The sequence below is a fragment of the Cotesia typhae genome, unplaced genomic scaffold (genome assembly GCF_013202065.1).
Source record: "Cotesia typhae breed Kobodo isofemale line unplaced genomic scaffold, CoteBio_Ctyphae scaffold_45, whole genome shotgun sequence".
Classification (NCBI taxonomy): Eukaryota; Metazoa; Arthropoda; class Insecta; order Hymenoptera; family Braconidae; genus Cotesia; species Cotesia typhae.
Window position 1 is genome coordinate 3,054,825 of NW_027423777.1, and position 15,386 is coordinate 3,070,210.

General features: G+C 26.7%; 1 protein-coding gene across 3 annotated transcripts in view; it reads left to right on the top strand.

Annotated features, from left to right (window-relative positions):
* The window catches only part of Dh31-r (Diuretic hormone 31 Receptor), an 89,517-nt gene that overhangs the window by 63,504 nt on the left and 10,627 nt on the right, over positions 1 to 15,386 (top strand). For all 3 annotated transcript variants that reach the window (XM_074257572.1, XM_074257574.1, XM_074257573.1), the window contains exon 5: positions 10,379 to 10,485. In XM_074257572.1, coding sequence (XP_074113673.1) covers positions 10,379 to 10,485 — 107 coding nt within the window. The remainder of the gene's footprint in view (positions 1 to 10,378; positions 10,486 to 15,386) is intronic.

Sequence of the window (15,386 nt, forward strand, 5' to 3'; positions counted from 1 at the left end):
CGGGAGGGTGACAGCTAGAAAGAATGTTTAGTCAAGAATATCGAGGACAATACACTTGAATTTTATTTTCATAAAAACATTTTTATTTTTTGACTTTGATCAATTTTATAGACGAATTTTTTAATTGTTTTATTATTAATTTTTCATTTTTTACATTTTTTTATTTGAAAATAATTAATGATTTTAATTTAATGGGATTTTTTATATTAAAAATAAATCAAATTTTGTTTAATAAAAATTTGTTAATTTTTAATAAATATTTTTTAACTATTAAAAAATATTTATTAATTAATTTAATAAAAAATTAAATATTAAAAAATCCTTTGCTAAGTTTAAAAAAAATTTTTTTTTTTTTTCTGGCACCCTTTAACTTAAATGTAGACCACCTTTTACGTCTTGTTATCGACTATCGTCTTTCTAAGAGTATATCTTATAAAATACATAAAAAAACAATTTTCTATAATAAATTTGTAAAATGTTCTCTATCGATTCCCAGTCGAGGATGACAAAGGGTGGGTTGAAACTTTCAATACCCTTTGCAAATGCCTTGAGTGTAAAAAAATAACATAAGGGTTATAAAAATAGGCAATAGGCAGTATATTCAGCATTTATACGGCAAGTATTAAATAATAACGCGACCCTTGTATTTATATTCTATAAACTAGTTATGACTATTACTTGAAAGGATAATAAACAGCTCGGGCGTATTACGAGCAGTGAGAAGTTGATTAAAGTTAGAATAGAGACGCCAATTCAATTGCGATTGAATAGGAAAAGAAATAGGAATTACCCCCACCCTTAACTCCTTTTTTTTGCTCTATAGTACCGCGCACTGGTGATAGATGGCTCGTTACAAGTACGTATGTTATCTGGTTCAAGGCAGGACAAGGTGAGAATTCCACCCGTTAGAGAACCAGTGTGCAATCTGACTGAAGCAATTAATGCAACCCGTAGCCATCACAAGAACTACTAGAGCACAGTCTTGCTCCAGGCATGAAGCTTTAGTCCGTTGAGAAATGTACGGAGGAATCTAACTACCGAGGGATCACTAGAAAATAGATCGCTGATAAAAATGTGCTCTTGGATTAGTTTTTCATCGAGTTAAATTATGGATTTAAATTGGTATTTATGGATTGGAGGGTTTATATTAGAGATATGGGGATATGATAAGGAACATTTTTTCTTTTTTTGTAAATTTCATCTTTTACACAAAAGGTCCTTATCAAATTTTCTATATCTGCACGGAAAAAACGACTGTGTAAAATTTACAGAAAATAATCTTCAAAATTTCCACAGTATATATTCTTTAAAATTTACAGAAAAAATATCTAATTATTACTCGTGAGTTTACGTTAAAACTACCTATTTTTTTGTAAAATTTACAGATAAATTCTATGAAATCTTCCTGATTAAAAAAAAAGTGAGACAAAGAAAAAAGTATTGGTTTTCTAGTCAATCCGATACTTTTCAATACTTTTTTTTTATTCACGGCTATAAGAATATTATGTGATCGTTGGAGAGTAACTTCTTGAATTAAAATTATCTTTGATTATTGATTAAAAATGTAAATAATAATTTGTTAATAGTAAATTTAAAATTTTTATCATATGTGAAGAAATTTTTTTTTTACTGATTATAAAAAAATAATTTGTCTTGAAGTAGATTGTAAAAAATGAGAAAAATTAAAATTTTTGAAAGAAATTAAAAACCGTGATATAAATTAGTTTGCAATGATGCTGACTCAAGTAATGCTTTTTAATTAATTACAATAAATTTCCAGTAATAATAACAGAAAAAGTTATATTATAATTACAGACTGAATTTATTAAATTAACAGAATTTACCACGTAAAAATAACATAGTACTGTAAATATTACATAAGTCGACTTATAGATAAAATTTTGTAAATTTTACAAACTTTTCTATGAATTTTACAATGTATTTTTTCCGTGCATATATGCTGAGTTTCATCAAAATTTTTCAAGAGTTTTATCTCTTATCATTTTCATAAAATTTTTATTTAAAACTTTGACTTTGAGAAAATTGATTGTACCGCGCATTAAGGGTTGTTTTAAATAAAAATTCAGAGTTAAAAAATCAAGATACGAAAAAATGATGAAACCTCTCTTTTAGAAAATGTAATTTCCCGTAAAAAAAAAATTCTTATTAATTTTTCTAAAACTCTTACTGTTTATGCATAAATCATATAAAAAAAAATCTTTGATAAATTTAACATTTTAAACCTAAACTTTCCCTATTATTAAAATCTCATTATCATTATATTAGATATTATTAAATTCCTATAATGTTAATAACAGCAGGCAAAGAAAATTATCATTAATTTTTTTTAACGAGGGAAATAAAGACGCAAAAAAAAAAATGAGCTGAAAATCCCCGGGGCGATAAAGAAATTCCAGTAGACTGAAGATACAGTTTTGTATTTGCAGTAATAGCATTTCTCTCAGTTTTCCAGCTCTCAATTTACTCAACAGTTTTATGCGTATGTCGGAAAAAAATATTTTCTTTTAATTAATATAACATCTTTTCTTTCCAACGAGCTCGATATTTATTATATATTATTATTATTATTATTATTATTATTATTATTATTATTAATAAATCAATTACATCTATTGTATAAAATATTTCAAACGTACTTCGGTGGGTGACTTTTAATCATCCCAATAAATCGATATAAAAAAAACTCCGGTAATTATATCGAGTTAATTAAAACTATTTTATTAACACGATAAATATATTCTCTTAAATTAATTAATAGTCATTAAAATTTATTGGTTATCGGCGGAAGTTTCTATCCGAAAACAATTATGGCCTAATTAATACAAAAATAATAAATGATATTATGTCGACGCATAAACTAAACCAAAATTACACGACCGTAACTATAAATTCATTGCAATTATGTAGTATTCGATGTATCAAGTGTCAGTATTATGTCATGTACCGGTTGTCGGAAATTTAACTACCTCTCATCGTCTTTAATCAAATTATACATAATCCGAAATATTCGCACACGTGTAAGCTTCATTTATACATAAACATCTCTCGCATTATGAATTTTCCTCATAGACCAATCGATTTTAACCTTCTGTTATACTGCTCCAAAATGTCTCATGTTTCCATCTAGGTCGTGATCCTGTCTATGGAAATTTCACTGTACATACACAGGAATTATAAATTATAATAATCAAATCCAAAATTTACGAATCAAATATCAGCGCAAGCTAGTTAGATTACATTATTGTGTAACAATCGATCTATTCTTCTATTTTGGACAAAAAATTAGTTCCTAGACGCTTCCGACAGAGAGCGCTTTATTAAAATTCCTTTTTAAGGTTTTTTACACCTCCCGTGGCTCTAAAATGGCAAGTTTTTATTTACAATTTTTTTTCTTTTAAGTCTTACATGAATTTATATTCTTTCAAATCTAGTTTAAAAAAAATCAGTGTGATAAAAAATTTTTTAGAGCTCGTTTAAAATTTTTGAAAGTTTAAAAAATTATAAAAAAATTTTTTTTGCTCTAATCATTTAATTTAAAAACACAATTTTTATTTTTTAAATGGAAATTTTGGAGAGTTTTGTATAATAAAAATTTTTAAGTAATTCTTGGTTTTACCACTAGATGGCTGAGGGCTCTCGCTTGTAGAAAAATCATACCAGGGTATATTTAAGTTTGAATAGCGCAAAAAATGGACTTTTTTTATTTTTCAAATCTCCAATAAAATTAAAAAAAAAATTTATTAATTTATAATATTTTAAAAGACGAAAGACAAACACAAAATATAAAAGTCAAAAGCCAAAAAATTAGTCTCTAGACACTTTTGCGAGATAACACTGTCTTGTAATTTCTGTATTTGGCTCTTGACACCATCGTGTCTCTTAAAAATAGAAATTATAAAGTTTGAAACGGAAAATAAAAATATTCCAAATTAACGACGACTCTAGTTCGTCTAACGAATGCATTTTATTGAATTCAATGAAAAGAAAAAAACAAAAGCGACTTTTTTACTCTCACCATTATCGGATCATTGATTTCACTTTATTTCCTAAAAAAAAAAAAAAAAATCATTTTTTATTGTGATATGAAACTATTCTATAAACGAAGCTTTCGCTTGTTAAAAAATGTTTTTCATGTCCATAATTTTACTTTAAAACTTCGGAAATTAATTATTTTCAGTTGTTTTTTCCGTACAAATTTTTAAAGCGGTACCCAGAACTTGAAGCATTTTTATTTGTATTAATTGATGCAAATTAAACAAGTTTTGTAGCTAAAAATTAGTGTAATATTTTACACACAAATTTGAACACTCTACACAATGACAAAAATTTTTTGCTGTGTATAATATAAGCGTTTACATAATAACTGCATAAAAATTGTAGAAGGAATTCTTATCACACATAATTTGTATAAAAAATGACGGAAAATTTTTTGCTGTATATTACAGCAATAAATAAAATAAAATATGACGAATTGCTGTTGAAATAAAGGAGAAGATCGATTGCAAGGCACTTCTGACAGGCAAGTTCTATTCCCCTTTACCTGCTCTAGAACGGTGTTCTCTGATATGATGACTACGAAGCATGTCTATAACTATAACAATAACAATAATGTGTTATGTGCAGTAGACTACACTACACACAAGACAAACCATATCATGTTTGGAAATTGAACAAAGATACACGCGTACATGACCCTTGAGTAAATCTCATCATCCTTCTATTGGTCCAGTTCCGACTAGAGACTCGAGACTCGGGTGGATTCTTCCCTCTACATTATAGAGTACCATAAATTACGCCTCTGCCTCACGTTCAGGAATTCTCTCCCCATTTCTCTACTATATACTTGTATTAATAATTTTTTTCTGATTTGTTATTTATTGAAAAACGAGGTAAATAACTCGCAGGCGATTTCATTCTCAAAAAGTTTAAAACTTCCGACCTCTTTTTTTTTAGAGCACCATTCGCTTAGACGCGGAATTAAATTTGAATAAAATAGCCGCGGGCTTCGCCCCGGAGATTAGTTAACCTACAGAGTCTTGAGTTTCGATATTTTGATTAAAAATACTCGACATTTCTATGAATACAAAACGTTCTTTGCTACTTATTATTAACTTGTTCACTTATTAATAACTTTTTTTTTTTGTTTATGGCAGCAAAAATTCTAGATTGTCGGTTTAGTGCTAATACGAAAAAATGATACAAGATTTTTTTTTGTAGGGGATTCAATTTTCTACAAGAAAGATTGATATCAATTTTCCCGTATCTCTTATCGTTTGGACAAAATTTTTATTTATAGTTCTAATTCTAAGAATATTATGATTTAACTGCGTGCTTAGAGAAGTTACAAATCAAAATTCTTGATTAAATTTAGGAGATACGAAAAAATAATGTAAGACTTTTTTTATGGGAAACTAAATTTTCTACAAGAAAAATTCTTATCAGTTTTACTGTATCTCTTATTATTGAGCCAAATTTTTTATTGGAAATTTTATTTTAAGCTTTATTGATTAGTTGAGGTAATTAGAGGATATTACATTAATTTGAAATTAAAATTCTGGGGGTTAAATATAAAGTAACCGGAGATTGGATTAGATTTTTTTCTAAATCTCCCTAGGCCTTATTACCCGCCGGTACCTTATGGATATTTTGTCCGAGGATATAGAATCATAAAACCTTCTTAATAATATTGTTAAAAAATTACAAACGTATAAACAGTTTTGGCCTGCTTGAAAAAATGAAATTTTTTGCGGTAAATAGTTTATACCTTGGAATTAAATTTTATAATTTTAAAAATATGTAAAATTGTAATGAAATATCAAAAATTGTGATTATTAACGGATATTAATAATGAAATAATAAAAATTAAATAGGATGATAATAGTAGGGGGGCCCTGTCAATAACAGGGGTTTTTTGGGTTTTTACTTTATATGCTTAAAAATAAATTATTGAAAAAAAAAAATCAATAAAAGTAAGAATCGGTTTTCTCTTATCTTGCCGATATCTCTCAGAAGATTCGACCAATTGACCTGATTCCTTTTCCATTACTTGCAGATTCGTACCGACAACAACTCTAGTCAATATAGTTTCCTTAATCCTTATTCTTTTTTAATAATAAACATTTTAAAGCCAAAACCGATAGCTAAACATATGTTAAAGCACACGGTCATCTTTGTCGACGCTGTGTGCTCAGCGTACCGAAGCGCCTCTAAAAAAAAAGTGCGGGAAATTCAAATTTCTACGTTAACATCAAACACAAAGTAGTCGAATAGAAAATTTGAACAATGCGGAGTATTTAACAAACAATGGAATCATTCGGCGTATTGATTTTCCCATAAAATAGATGGACGTATTTATAGTTCATTGATGCATAACTCTGCAAATAAAATTGAGATTTAATATAAATGTCATGCACCCGTTAAATTTTTTAAAAATATCTCGAAATTCAATGACAAACAGCGTATCGATTGAAAGCTGAATGAATGTTGAATATATGTCATTGTTTAACCGCGGAGCGATAAAAAAAAATCTAATAATAAAAGGAATGTCCCAAAAACGTATGATGGATTTTTATTGGGGTAGTTTGTAAATTACTTGGGCCCCGGGCAGAAATAACTTTCCACAGACGTTTTTTAAATAATGATAATGTTAAATTGTGGAATAAAAAAGAATTATTTGCTCCTACAAATGTCAGATAAAAGCTTTTAAAGATTTTTTAAGGCACGGGGGATTTAATAATTATTCGGTCGCGTATTCATATAATAAAAAATTTTCGGATGATTTTTAATTTATTTAATCCCTCTGAAATAAAATCAATCCGATAAATTTACGGTAAACAGTTGATTAGTTTATTATTTTTTTAGAAATTTAGAATTTCTTATTTTACATAATTAAGAATTTTAATTAAGTGTCAATAAATTTATTTTACGAATATGTAAAATTTACAGAAAATAATCTTCAAAATTTCCACAGTATATATTCTTTAAAATTTACAGAAAAAATATATAATTATTACTCGTGAGTTTACGTTAAAACTACCTATTTTTTTGTAAAATTTACAGATAAATTCTATGAAATCTTCCTGATTAAAAAAAAACGTATTGAGACAAAGAAAAAAGTATTGGTTTTCTAGTCAATCCGATACTTTTCAATACTTTTTTTTATTCACGACTATAAGAATATTATGTGATCGTTGGAAAGTAACTTCTTGAATTAAAATTATGTTTAATTATTGATTAAAAATGTAAATAATAATTTGTTAATAGTAAATTTAAAATTTTTATCATATGTGAAGAAATTTTTTTTTACTGATTATAAAAAAATAATTTGTCTTGAAGTAGACTGTAAAAAATGAAAAAAATTAAAATTTTTGAAAAAAATTAAAAACCGTGATATAAATTAGTTTGCAATGATGCTGACTCAAGTAATGCTTTTTAATTAATTACAATAAATTTTTAATAATAATAACAGAAAAAGTTATATTATAATTACAGAGTGAATTTATTAAATTAACAGAATTTACCACGTAAAAATAAGATAGTACTGTAAATATTACATGAGTCGACTTATAGATAGAACTTCGTAAATTTTACAAACTTTTCTATTAATTTTACAACGTATTTTTTCCGTGTACCAATCAATTTGTTTTTGCATTCCCTAAAAGGTTCTTAGGCCAAACAGTTGATTAGTTTATTATTTTTTTAGAAATTTTACTTTTGCAATCATTTTGTCCACAGAATTGAAATAAAATGAAATCTACTTGAATTTCGAATTTTGAAAGGCCTTTTTATTGTTTTCTATTAAATTCTATACTCACTCCACTGCAAAATACTTTGCACTTGAAGTCGCTTATTTCTTTACATCTACACTCAAAATTACAGAAGTCAAAGTTACTTTGCCAATTTTTCTAAGTATCCTTTTAAAATCCTTCGTAATCGACAGAGCTTCGTTGTAAGTGAATAGCTTTTAAGAATAAAATCCAAAAATCTATTTCAGCAGCACACATTGTCTGAGTTAGTGCATTTTGTCTTGGTTATTGATGGGACGAGTGTGGTTCAGGATGTTCGGAGGATTGTTACAACTTTCATTCCTCGTATTCCGCTCTCATCTGTTCTCGCTTCTTTGTCTTCCGTCCGCAGAATGATGTATATCTATATCTAGATGAGACATAAATCCGACTGAATGTCTGATAAGGGACAGACTAGCTGCCGGGAAATCGGGTAATTTATTATTAGTCCTTATTCCTGTATAGATATGCTTATTTCTTCAGTTGATAATCAGGTTAATGATTTTTATGCTCATTCAATAAACTAAATGACTTTCTGATCCTAAAAACTTGAGAGTTTAATTTAATTAACGTCAATCTCTTGGAGATTAATTAAGTAGAACAGTTTTGGCTGAATTGTTAAGTCGCAAGTCTAGAACTTGAGATAAAATCCGGATATTCTGAATTTTATAAATATGTGATGCTAAATTTCCCACCATCAAGACCTACCAAGTCTTAAATCGCAAACTTCAACAGTTTCAGAACTTCTGAACCCACTCTAAGTGTCCTTCAATGATATTTTTTCTACAAATCCCTTTGGAAAAAAAAAATGACTCATACTCTAGAGCATTTTAACCAAACTCAATAAAATAAACCTTGCTTTTTCTCACAAGCGCTTCCATTGATCTAAATAGAACTAGTTTCAAGTTAAAACTTGGACTCCCACATTATCAACATTCGCTAAGCGAATGTTATTCCAAAACGCACCTCTATTTCAATTCTCTTTCGAACTATTTCACTCTCTTTGACCAAGTTATTTTACTCTTCTCGCTTTTATCGCATCAGTCCATCTAAATTTCCTTTTTTCCGTCACTCTATTTTAATTCCCTAGACTTCGTTGCTCTGCTGTTAAAAAATGAAAATTAATTTAGCATATATTTAATAATTTTGTGATAAAAAAAAAAAAAAATTGACATGAAGAAACTTTAAAAAATTAATAAATGCAATTTTTTTTAAATAATTTTTTATAAATAAATTTTTAAAAATAATTATTTTAAAAAATACAATTTTTTTAAAAATTAATTTTTTAGAACAAATTTTTTTATTAAATAAAATTATTTTTAAAAAATAATTTTTTAGAAAAAATTTTTTTATTAAATAAAATGAAAAAATTTTCAAGTCACTGCTAACTAATTTTTTTATAATTTCCAAAATAAATAGACGAAGCTACACATCAACATTAGTTATAATTTATAGCATAAATTATATCAAACTCAAAGCAATATCGTGAATCAATACACCACTGTTGACGTTCCGAACGTCACACACTCTCACTTGATTGACGATACAGACCCGGCTGCTTTCTGACTTGCATTTCCGTCGACTTAAGTCTTCTACTCTCTTCTCTAACAAATTTATTAGCTACAAGTCATTAGTCATTGATAAACACACCCAACAGGAGCCCCAGTGCTTCTAAATGAACTCATAAATATAAAAAATTAATATAAATATAGAATCAACAAATAAAATTCCCTGACGGAATTAATATTATATTAATCTCAAGTATTCAAGCCTGGACCTCGGCAAAAATTATAGCTACCCTTAATTTATTTCGCTGATTCTGAGCACGTGTTAACCACTTGCCGTGTTTAATTTATTTTTACTGATCGGAAATTTTATTTTTATTATTTCAAGAATTTATGCATTAAAAAAAAAAAAAAATTATTTAAATCAAGAAAAAAATTCTTAAACCAAAAAAATAATTTTGAACAGTTTAATTGTCTTGAATCAAGACAAAAAATTTTTAAATCAAGTAAAATTTACTAAATTTAGTTAAAAAATGGTAATTCAAAAATTTTTCCCTTTTTTGGTTATTTAAAAAATTCTTTACGTCAGAAATCACTTAATTAATTTAATCTCTATTGAATAAATAAATCCTCCAATTGAAAAAATTCCACACTAGTGAATTAAAACAACAGACGAATTAATTAAACTCATCAAATTTTTGTTTTTACTGAAGCCCGGCTCCAACAAAGACGTCCTTCAAATATCAACTTATTTATTAATTTTGTACGAGTTCTTCTGCCGAAGAAATTAACGATGACCTTTCATTTAATTAAAAAGTTAATTTTCCAACAAACCTCCTGTCAATTTATTATTCCAGAAGCGTTTGGCGGCGCCGCAACATATTTTATTTTAAAAGTAACATAAATTCGTTTGCTCTTTTCCGTGTGTTACAATTTTCTCTTTGAGCTTCAATCATATGTAATACCTCAAAGTTATACTCGATAAAATTTAACGTATACCAAGCTACCCAATAATTAATTAATTAATTAAATTTTTTGTAACCAATAAAATTTTAATTTTTGTTACAGTAACAGCTCACAAAGTTTGCGACGCAAATGGAAGCTGGTTCCGACACCCGGAGACTAATGTCGTATGGAGCAATTACACGACTTGCGTTAATACTGCTGATTTACATGTAAGTTCCATTTATTTTCACTTATATATTTATTTATCATATTTTTAATTCATTTATTTGGTAATTTAATTTACTAAATAAATTTTAAGATAAAAAAATGAAAAATAATCAATAATTAACATTACTCTACCTTTAATTCAATTAATATTACTGAAATTAATATTATGATTTCGAAACAAAAAAATTATTGTAAGGATAATTTATAAAAAAATACTACTTGAAAAAATTAAAAAAAAAAAAATTTTTATAATTTTATTTAAATGTTAAAATTTAGTAATGATTTTTAATCGAATAAATATGGTAAAAATCCCCCACTATTAAAATTATATTTCATTTTTAAAATCTGTTAATAATCACAATTTTTAATATTTCACAACAATTTTACATTTTTTTTAAATTAAAAAATAATACTATTAATAAAATAATGCGATTGGATTAAATCAATTAAAAATTTTTTCCGATTTTTTCTTTAAAGTTTTTTTTTTTTTTTTTTTTTTTTTTTTTTTTTTTCAAATTTTATTTATCAAAAACAGTAAGCTTCATTCGAACCACAACTTCAAAGAGCTCGCGGTATTTTTCCAAGCGTGCTAATTTCAGCAAGCATCTCAATGAAATTTTTATTAAAAAACAAATTACCGTGAATCTCAAGTACGGAATACGGTTCAAATATTCAGAATGTACAGACTAATGATTTCAATTATCAACAAATAATAAATATTCATATTCCTTTGATGAAAAATTTAATACCGTGAAAGCTTCTAAATATCAGCTGAGTGCAGAGACACTATTTCGCAAATATCTCCCTCGACATACATGACGAATATATGTACACAAATGTGTGGGATCTGTCTCGTGTTATGCACCAGAGTATAGTGTTCACCAGAGCGTATGTATCGAGTGCCATATGGTTCCTTTAATGTCTCTGGAAAAAAAACAGAGAGAAAAAGTGTTCGCTATTTCGTTTTTTTACTGTTAGATACATTTTCAAATGTTATGTATGTACTTAAAGAGTTGTAACATGAGTTGCAAGAGTTGCAAGAGTTGCAAGAGTTAAATGAAAATTATTATTAAGACATATTTGTAATAAGTATAATAAATATAATAGAGCAAAAAAATGAAAATTACGGTTTGATAAAAAATTAATGTAAAAAGTAAAAAGTAATTTTTGAATTAATTTAAAATGAGTGATTGACAAAAAAATTTATTTTATTGTAAAAAAACGTGGACTGTTTTTTAAGATATTTTAATAATGACTCAGTTTTAATCAATATCTGTCAACAAAATATTTAGAACAATTGACATCAAGCCCCCCGAATTTTTTTAAGATAAAATCAAATTTTTTTTTTAATCAATTATATTTTATACTTACACGATGAAAAAAAAAAAAAAAAAAAAAAAAACATAGGGATTTTTCCTATTATTGCATAGAGAAATTTTTCGGATGTTAACATGGGAATTTTTTCTTTATTAACATGATAGAAATATCCATGTGACATAGGAAAAATTCATTTATCACTAAAATTTATGTAACTTAATTTAATAATTACAAATTTACATAATAATTTTCTCATTTGAGCAATTTAAGATAATTTAAAAGTAAAACAGTGATATACAGTGTCGGTTTGTGATGAACAAATACGAAAAAATTTTTTTCAAATTTTGCTTTACATTTCGAAAAAATTGAAAATTCAGCAGATTGTAGACAGTGCGGCTTAAATTACCATAACTTTTTCAAAAATTGACTTATCGGGATGTTTTTTTTTTTCAAAATTTTTTCTATTAAATGTTCTTTTTGGGAAAAAATAGAAAAAAATTATTCGAACTTATCTTCATCATTATTTTTTAAATTTTCCGAAAAAAACTCCGAATTTCTCGATGATAAACATTTCTAATTTATTTTTTCTTTTTTTTATATGAAACTTTGACATTTTCTAAAAATATCCTGAAAATTTCAGAATGGTGTTTTTTTCGATTTTTATTTTTTTTTCAAGTCATAAATGAATTTTTCCTAATTACATGGATATTTTTATCATGTTAATAAGGGAAAAATTCCCATTTTACCATTGAAAAAATTACTATGTTAACATTGGAAAAATTCCAATTTTTTTCTCCGTGCACTGAAAATTATTGCACGCCTCATAGCGTAAAGCGCGTCCTTGATAAATGAGCAAATTTTTTATTTAATCCGACGTTTTTAACTTGCCAAAAATCGAATTGAAAGATTCCGTTACATACACAGATAAACTAACACATTGATACGCAGGTGAAGCTGATAAAAGCGCGTTAAAATAAAAATAGATTAAAGTATTGTATTGTCTTCGGCCCATGACGTTTGTATGACAATTTTTCGTCTTACAAAAGAAGCATTGTCTAAAAATGATAACATTTATCCCGATGTCAATTCAAATAAAACAAAATTTGAAAGCTCACGCGTGTATACTTTTGATATTCCACCAGAATGAAATTGTCAAGTTCGTGTGTGACGAAAATTCATTCGGACCGAACAATTGTCAGCGGTTTAATTCAAACTATCGATTTCCGAAATGTTCACAATTAAATTTTTGCTACGAGTGTTATGTACGATCAATTCACGTTTATTGACTCATTAGCATCCAATTGGAATAATTGTACATTCTGTTGATAATTTCGCGTGCCCTATATACTTATGAGCAATTAATGTGATTTACAATCAGTGGTTATTGGGTTGCTACAAAGTAAAGTTAATAAATTCAAATTTGCTTTGAGATTTTTTTTTTTTTATTACTTTTGACGGAGGTATATATTTTTTGGTTTTTAGTGAATTGTAAATATTGAAGAGACTTTATGAGAAAATTTTAATAAAAGTTCGATCAAGGAGAAGTATGATTCGCTTTTATTAGAGGAAATTTTTTAGTTGCGGCAATATCTATGCACTGAAAAAAAAAAAAAATTCTTGACTGGAGTGTAAATTTTATTGGTTCAAAAAAATATCAAGGAAGATTGAAAATTTTTTTAATAAAGTCAAAGTCTCTTGAGACAAGAAAATTTCTTCTTTCTCCAAAATAATTTTTGTTTTTCTTAAAATTTTCTTGGCACAAGAAATTTATTTTTTAACGAAAATAAAAATAATTAATTAATATTCAGTTGTTTAATTTTAATTAAAATTAATTTAGCAGATAATTTATAATATTAATAATTTTTATAATAAATAAATTATGACAAGAAAAATATTTTTTTGGTAGAAATTTAAAAAAATAAAAAATGCAATTTTTTGTAAAAAAATTTGTTTGTTAAAGAAAATTAAAAAATTGTTAAGTTACATCTAAATTTTATGTGTTGATTGTTTCAGATAAATTTGTTTTTTGTTAATTAATATTTATTAAGGTACCGGCGGGTAATAAGACCTAGCTAAGGGCTTGTAAAAATTTTTTAAGGGCAATAAAAATTTTTTTTTGCTCTTAACAAGCATAAGAAAAATGATACAAGTCATATTATACTTGATAATTATTAAATCCATGTTTTTAGAGTTTTTTTTTTTTTTTTTATTTTTCATCTTCTCAAGCATAAAACATAATTACACAAGCAACGAACAAAGCTTGTAATAAATTATAAATTAGTCAATGAATTATCTTCAATAAAAAAAGTAAAATTAAACAAGAAGACAAGAAGACAAGCTTAATAGTTTGAAAGTAGATTTTCTGTTGGACAACTACCAGTTAATTTATATTTTTTGCGGGCTTTGAGCTACTTTTTTTTATATTCCTTCGAGAAAGGTCTCAACGCTTTTATTACCCAGACACTCGAACGAGGGTGGTTGTAGTTGTTGTGTGGGGTTTATTGTAGTTGAAAGGTAAACATCGGCAATTGCAAATTGAATGGCAACCTCATATTTGCTCAGAGACAATGTGTGTTTACATGTCTAATCCGATTAAATCTTACCAGCAGTCTATTTCTGTGTCAATAATGCGATTATTCCTCAGCTTAATTTAATTCCTTTTGTTAATTCTCAGTGATTATGATTAGTTCTATAAAATACCAATTGACGGCAATTATTTTTTAAAAATAATCTCTGAGTTTAAAACACAAAAATTAGCTTCAGAACAATTACTTAATTAAATTTTTTGCAGTTAAAAAATCTTAAGGCGGTTCTACGGCAAGAAAAAGACACCAAATCCTTATTAATTTTTTCGTATCTTAAATAATTTACTGACAATCTTGATTTTAATTCCCTGAAAATAATATTTTCTTAAGTAATTTTTTTTTTTAAGTCTATTTAAAATAATATTTTGTTCAATCCAATGTAAAAATTCTGAATAATTTTCTGAATAGAAAAAATTTTAATCCGTTATATATACTCTGGTAAAATATTTCTGAAAGCGAGAGGGCGTAGCCACCTAGCGGCGAAACCAAGAAGTTTTTTTTTTTTTTTTTTTTTTTTTTTTTAATTGTACCAAATAATTTTATCTCAACAAAAAAATCTTTAAGAAATCTATAAAATAATTTTGATCAATTCTAAGTGTAAAAAAATAAATAAAACATTTAATTCCATAAATTACGGTCCATAATGCATAAAATTAAGTAGTGGATACATTTGAATAAAAAAAGACCCAGTCAATTTATTAAATTACCATGATGATTATTATCGAAACAGGGAAATGAACAATGAACAACTCGAGAAGACAAACAGTGTGACTAGGAAGCTTCCCTCGGGAGTTACGGGACTCATGAATGATTTAACACCATCAAACGTGTTTCATGTTACACATGAGAGCACCAAACCGGGGAAGTATCAGTTAAGAAGAACTGACAAGAAAACTGTTTTGTTTTTTTTTTTTCTGTATGAATTTGTTGGTGGATCCACGTTGGATCCTGGACCCCTTTTGACGCTGCAAAGAGATCGTATAACTTTGACGACGGAGCTC